Source organism: Diachasma alloeum, unplaced genomic scaffold, assembly GCF_001412515.2.
Source record: "Diachasma alloeum isolate Michigan unplaced genomic scaffold, Dall2.0 Dall_scaffold_00301, whole genome shotgun sequence".
Taxonomy (NCBI): domain Eukaryota; kingdom Metazoa; phylum Arthropoda; class Insecta; order Hymenoptera; family Braconidae; genus Diachasma; species Diachasma alloeum.
Window position 1 is genome coordinate 89 of NW_021680440.1, and position 6,781 is coordinate 6,869.

The 6,781-nt window shown below is 44.2% G+C and overlaps 2 protein-coding genes across 3 annotated transcripts in view; one reads left to right on the forward strand and one right to left on the reverse strand.

Moving 5' to 3' along the window:
* Window positions 1-523: 523 nt before the first annotated feature.
* On the forward strand, window positions 524-1,762 carry LOC107039575 (U1 small nuclear ribonucleoprotein C). The gene is made up of 2 exons (XM_015259273.1): window positions 524-634; window positions 1,147-1,762. Exon 2 carries the CDS (start codon window positions 1,158-1,160, stop codon window positions 1,659-1,661), a length of 504 nt encoding a protein of 167 aa, XP_015114759.1. The 5' UTR covers window positions 524-634; window positions 1,147-1,157; the 3' UTR covers window positions 1,662-1,762.
* Window positions 1,763-2,374: 612 nt separating this feature from the next.
* The window catches only part of LOC107039577, an 11,791-nt gene continuing 7,384 nt past the window's right edge, over window positions 2,375-6,781 (reverse strand). Inside the window, exon 6 of one of the 2 annotated variants that reach the window (XM_015259275.1) lies at window positions 2,375-4,257. In XM_015259275.1, the coding sequence (XP_015114761.1) occupies window positions 2,551-4,257 (1,707 nt within the window). In that variant the 3' untranslated portion in view covers window positions 2,375-2,550. Of the gene's footprint in view, window positions 4,258-4,881; window positions 6,409-6,781 lie in introns of those variants that run through there. The other variant, XM_015259276.1, reaches the window with a different exon arrangement.

A 6,781-nucleotide genomic window follows, 5' to 3' on the forward strand; every position in this document is an offset into this window, starting at 1 on the left:
TAAGCAAACGCACAACACTAGAATCACTGATCATCAACAAACAATCCCGAGAAAATTGTCTGAATCCTTTGTTATGCGACGTACGATAACTGCGCTCCATGTCGACCCAAAACGGTTCGCTGACTGATAAATGTCGACATTTTGTTTATTTACCAACAAAACCGCATTACTTCATCCATTCGCCAATAATCCCCGCCTCCACAACCCCACAACAACACTGATGCTCCCAAAAAAGTTTACAAACGCCATTCCAATGTCTGAACAAGTAAACAACTAATGAAAATTATTCCTACTCACCAAAGACGTTTGAAAATGTCGTCCCTGTCTCACGAGTAACATCACAAGTCACTTTATCCGTTGTTGAAGCACTTGAGAGCCTCCAAATGCACCGAAAACCGTCGGTACAAATGAGAATGCATCGCGCTCGTCCAGCGCCAACCGATAACTGCCAGTCCAAGATGGCTCCGCGCGGCTGAGAACAGAACTAGTGGCGCTGGGGTCGCTCGTGTATTCAGTGATTAAATATCGCATGAATACGATTTATACAAACAAGTTGTAAACGTCTTATTTACGAAGTATATGTGAAAAAGTAGTTTTGTGGCATCGGTAATTACTTCCCACACTTTTAACATTGGTAAGTGTATAAAATAATCATTTCCAAGTGCAGTATTCCCTGAAATTCACGGAAATGGGAATGAGAAATGTAATCTAACCTCAATGAATTTGGTTGCTTGTCAAAATTGGAGTGGAGAGGAGACAAATAATTTCATTTTATTTGTGGACTAGGGGACGGTGGGGTAAAACGGACACTTTAGACTTTTCAAAATTATTCATAACTCAGAAAAAAATAGATCAATTGAGCTCAGTTTAGGCTCGTCACAAAGTAAACGAATTGTTCTTTTTATTGAAAAAAAACAGTATTAAATTTCATCAACATTTCAACCTCTCATTGACATTTTAGTAAAAGTCAAAAGTGTCCGTTTTACCCCAACCTCTCCTATTCACCGCAATTTAAAATCGTCCAGCAATTGATCTGTTTACCCTCCCCACAACCTCCGAAGTTTTCCAAAATTTCCTCCATTCAATTTCTCGACAAAATTACCGATTGAAAATCCCCGAATCTAATCCCTCTGATTGAATTTTCAGATTAGAAAAAAATGCCAAAATACTACTGCGACTATTGCGACACGTACTTGACCCACGACTCGCCGAGCGTCAGAAAGACTCACTGTCAGGGTCGTAAACACAAGGACAATGTCAAGTACTTCTACCAAAAATGGATGGAGGAGCAGGCGCAGCATTTGATTGACGCGACGACAGCAGCATTCAAGGCTGGAAAAATAGCCTCAAATCCATTTGCAGCGAACAAGGGTGCAGCTATTCCGCCACCACCGAGTCTGGGCCCTAGGCCGGGAGTGCCACCCCAGCCACCGATGGGCATGATGCCACCCCCAGGGATGCATCCTGGTGGGCCTATGCCACCAGGAGGACCGATGATGATGGGTCCACATGGGCCCATGCCGGCCATGATGGGCATGCGACCACCCATGATGGGACCAATGGGACCGATGATGGGTCCTATGGGGCCCATGGGACCCATGAGACCCCCCATGAATGGACCACCACCCCCAATGACAGCTCCACCACCCATGAAGAAATAATTCTACCCTAGGACCCATTAATTTACGTTTTTTTTTGTGGATCCATTGATCAATTCCGACGTGTGTGTGACTGTGTAAATAAACTCATGATTTTTACAGGAGTATTGCATTTGTAAATTAATTACTTGATTTTTAATCATAAGAAGGGTAAAAATTCCAAGACAATGACAGTCTGCTATCATAAGAAAAAGATAACATATGCGGTACCATCCTGAAATTATTTTGGCCACTTTTAAAAATTGATTTTGAAGAATGAGAGAGTAATAGAATTCTTACTGAAATTTGAAACAATAAAATAATAATATAAATTTTCAACTGACTATGAATTTGGTCTTGTCAATTAACTATGGAGTAAATAATTCTAAATGCCTTGAAAGGATTTTTCGATTATCCAAATAATCGTCAATCTTCTATATTCAATATTCAATCGCCGATTAATTTGGCAATTTAAAAATCGTTGAGTAATATTAACCAATTGACTAATTTAAAATTTGAATAGACTCCAAAAATCGTTCAACAGGATTTTCAAAAAGTGAATTCTAAATTTCACTGAAATTAGTCCTATTCTAAAAAAACCTACACTTGATGTCGATAACTATCGATATCTCGCAAGTCTGCCACGCCTATTCCTCATGGGTTCCAGTCGTCTGAGGCGGCAAATTTAATTAATGATTCATTTAATTTCGAGATTTTCAATTATGATTGTTACAATCACAGCGCGCGTTCGATCTCATAGAAAAAAAAGGAAAAACAAGAATCACAACGAAATCACCAGACCCCCCATTAGCACCATACGAGCGGGATGAGAATTTATTCTGCACTCCAATCCCGAAAAAATTCTCCAACATTTCACCACATAATAACCATTTATTCACACCTGTAAAAAATTCTACGGCAAACATCCAACCTTTGCACTCTTCTTCTTCCACCTCTTCTTCGCCGTCGCGAAAGTCTCCTTTTTCCTCTTATTTTCCCTATTCCTCCTCCTAACCAACTCGCCTTTTATCATCTGCCACATGGTGATCAGCTGTCCCCTACGAGCGACCATGCCTTCAGTCCCCTCCAGAAGCTTCATAACTCTCCTCCCAACGTTGCTCATATTCTGCTGCCTCATTATCTCAAGACCCTTATTCCCGTACTCCGCCAACAACTCGGGACTGAACTCCCGAGGATCCTTCGGCATTGGCATATCCACAGGCAGTCCCAGGCGCATTATTTCAGCGAGCTTCCTGCCCATCTTGGCCCCAGCCGAAGTCGTTCTCTTCCTCGCCCAGACATCCAGTAACGTGAGACGGGAAGAGAAAAACGCAGGACAACTCGCAGGAGCTGCTTTCTCATCAATTATCTCCACATCTCCTTCGGAATTCTCACCCTGCTCGATTCTCTCCCCCTCCGAGGAATTCCCCGCCCCTTTCTCCACTTCCACCACCTCCCTCAACCCAGAGGACACCCCAGGCTCACTCACCACTTCCCCTGCATTCCCCTCCGAATAAATCCCGCGTCTGCGTTTAATCCCCTTGCGAACACCGTGAATCCACTCCCTGTAAACCTTCGCCCCCCTCACATGAAGCGTCGGATCCCTCGTCCACTTCTCCATCGAAGTCCAAATCGTCGGTGACAAATGAGGAGTAAACAGCTCGAAACAGTACCAAACAGCTGTAATATACATTTCCCCAGGCACCTCCCCCTCCGGCAGCTCCTCAACAGCTCCAACGAAATCCCAGAATCTCCTCAAAGCGTCCAGAGGCGTATCGATCAGCAGATACTTGTAGCTTCCCACGACACATCCCAACTTCAGTTCCTTCAGGCTCTGGATCTTCCTCTCCAATTTGTCCTTATTGGCCATCCTCTTCCCCCTGCTCGTGGCAATGTTCTTCTGCAGCTGTAGACACGCCGGCACTTTCCTCCAGAACTGGTGGGACACGGCTCTCCTGTTGAATTTCCGCAATTTGCTTTTTAAAACGTGGAGGAGCTCCAGACGAGCCTGCGGGAGCTGGGGCGTGTGGGACAGCGACTCCTTGTCGTCTCTGGGTCGTGTCAGCCACTGGTGAATAAGGTCCTTCAATTTGCCGAGGGATGCATCGTCGGGGGTTCTCATTGTTATGATCGGTAATCCCTGCAATTTGTAACAGCGTTTGACGAACACCTCCATCGGGGCACACGTGCACTTGCTGAAGTGCGTCCTCAGGAAGAGGGGGTAGACTGGGTTGTCGTGGGGCTGTGGGTAGTCCACTCCTGGGAGCTGGTTGGGGACTAGTGAACACTCCTTCCAGGAGGAGGTGTCCTGGGGGGACGAGTTGACGAAGTGGAAGAGGTACGTCGAGGGGCCCTCCAGGCTGATCCCAAGGCGCTCGATGTTCATCGGCTCGCGGAGGTCTGGCATCGCTTGCCGGTGAGGGGATGGCGCCGAGACGTAGCTGGGACCCGACTTGTAGTCTCGGACGTAGTTGGGCAGGATGAAGTGGCCCGACCAGCGGTAGTCCATGCATGTCGCTGCGTCGTGCCCTCGGCGCGTGCAATTGCAGCAACTCAATTCATTCGGGGGCTTCAGAATCGCGCCTGCGTCCGGGGGAATGTTCACGGCTGTTCCTGATGTCTGGAAAATAGAAATCAAGGGGGGTTTAGGGATTCGAGCCCCTTTGACACAGTTTTCGGACGTTTTAGGAGGATTTTATTAGTTAAATTTCGAGGGCAGCATTTCAATTTCGATATTGAACGGTTACACTGAGAGAAAAATCACAGAGTTCTCAGACAAGTATTTGTGCCGAGAAAATAGTTTTTTGAAAATTATCAAAAAAGGATTTTTGTGACAAACATGCAGAGAGTGCGCCTCATGTGTTTTTTTTCCACAGGAATATTCAGTAGAAATTATACTCTAGAAAAAAATTAATAAAATTTCCTTTTTCCATACAACTCAAATATGGAGATAATTTCTATAGAAATTGCTCGGCTCAATTTTTCAGAGTTTTGTTATTTTTTTTTTAATTAAAAGACAGGAAAAATAGAGTGGATAAAGCTCAGAAAATTCATGTCGAGAAAATTCTATAGAAAATCTCAGAACAGAAACAATTGTATAAAAAGAAGAAATTCTTCTGATTTTTTCAATGAAAAATTACCATTCCACATTTTCCATTTAAAAAAACAATAAATATGGGGCTGGGAAAAAAATCGTGGCATTTCTTCAGAATTCCCTCAAAATAAAAAACCCAGAACAATTAAATTAAATGACCCCGAAATATAATAACTCGTTTTTATTTCTCAATAACTTTCATTGATTCAACAATATTTCCAATGCTCTCGATAAGAAACTGCGCATTAAACGTACAAAACCTAAGCCTACCCTTACAAACATTAATATCAATGTTTCTACGAAGAAAAATATATCCACGATTTGACGTTGACTTGATATTTAAATTGAAACCTTTGATTAATACTGTCACATGGTCCCACGAGAGTTTCACCCCTTCAGGGGCTAGAGATCCGGGGGTTCGGCCTTCGGCTCTCTCTTCAGGGGCCTGTTAAAATTGTTTATTGGTTTATTTGCCGTCTCCTCCCCCTGGCCTCTCTCTTCTTTCACATAAGTAATCGGCCCTGAGTCGTCCGATTCCCCCTGATCGTCATCAGACACTCCAGGTGTTTCCTCTGGACTCTGTGGCATCTCGAATTCGACTCTAGAATTTATTATCACGTCATTGGTCTCAGGTTCCACTCGATCGTCACAATTTCCCTCATCTTGTTCCTCAGCTTCTTCCAACGAACTATTTCGCTCTGCAAAAATCCTGTCCTCTGCATTCCCTTCAGCATCTAACGCTTCAGCCTCATTCAACCGCACGTCATCAGCCTCAGGCTCCACTCGATCATCACAATTTCTCTCGTCTTGTACCTCTGAATCTTCCAAAGAACTATTTTTCTCTACAGAAATCCTGTCCTCTGCATTCCCCTCAACATCTGGCGCTTCAGCGTCCAACCTTTCCACATCCCCAATCATCTTTCTCAATAAATCTCCCACTTCAACCTGAACAGACTCCTCAGCATCCTTATCCCCCTCAGTTGGACATATAGATAGAATTTTAACAACAAAATTCGTCTCCTCGACCCCATCAACATCTATCAGTTCATTTGAATCGCTACCCTCTGATTTATCACTCAAGTCTTCGACGTTTACGTCTTCGTCTAAGAACTCCACGTCAATCTCATCCTCACTGTCAGAGGAATTACTCAATGTAGGGCATGTAGGGTCGTAATAAATGGATGTGGAATTTTCTGGAATTTTTTCGGCCACCTCGTCGTTCGATTTTACTGAAATCACGTCGACGTCGTCGTCATCGCTTATGCAGTACGTCGGAATGGGGGGTTTCACGTACGGTATAACTTCGATCTCGTCATCATCATCATCACTAAAATTCCCACCACCCTTGGACTCCCCATCGAGCGAAATTGAACTAATCTCAGAATCGTAATCTCTCTCGTTAGAATTCACTCTGTCAGAATCGTCTGACAGCAGCACAACTTCGTCAACAGTCAGGGATTTAGCGTTAGTCTCTGGTGTTAGTATCTCAATGTCATCGTCATGCTCGTCAACATTGTCAATGTCAATGATCTCGAATAACGGTTCTATGTCGTCGGTATCTAAATCCTGACAAGTTGACACGTGATGCCCTCGCTGAATGCAGTGGCAGCATACCAGCTGGCTCGGTGATTTCATAGCCAACCGAATGCTTGTGATGCTAACGCTCTCACCCGTCGTCTGGAATCACATAAATAGAGACGGGTGAGTTCGGTGATTTTGGTTTTTTAAGGATATTCAAGTATCTTTTGCAGTTTGGTGCACACAGCAGAGTTGTGACATCATTGTCTAGGAGGACAATGGGGTCTAGGAGTATGTATAGATCATTGGGGTCTAGGAGTCTCCCCTGGTTCAAAACCATCTTTAGGGGCATCAGCACGTCATTTCTCGAGCCGCTCTTTCATTTGAGCCCAAAAAAACATTCATATCTTGTCTGACATCTCTGCTACAAACTCGGGTCTACAACTCGGGCTTTCAATTGAAGGCCCGAGTTGTAGACCCGAGTTTGTAGCTGCGATGTCAGACAAGATATGAATGTTTTTTTGGGCTCAAA

What these genes read in the sequence shown, in the direction of transcription:
- LOC107039575 (XM_015259273.1), top strand. Translation starts at nt 1,158, where the DNA reads ATGCCAAAATACTACTGCGACTATTGCGACACGTACTTGACCCACGAC.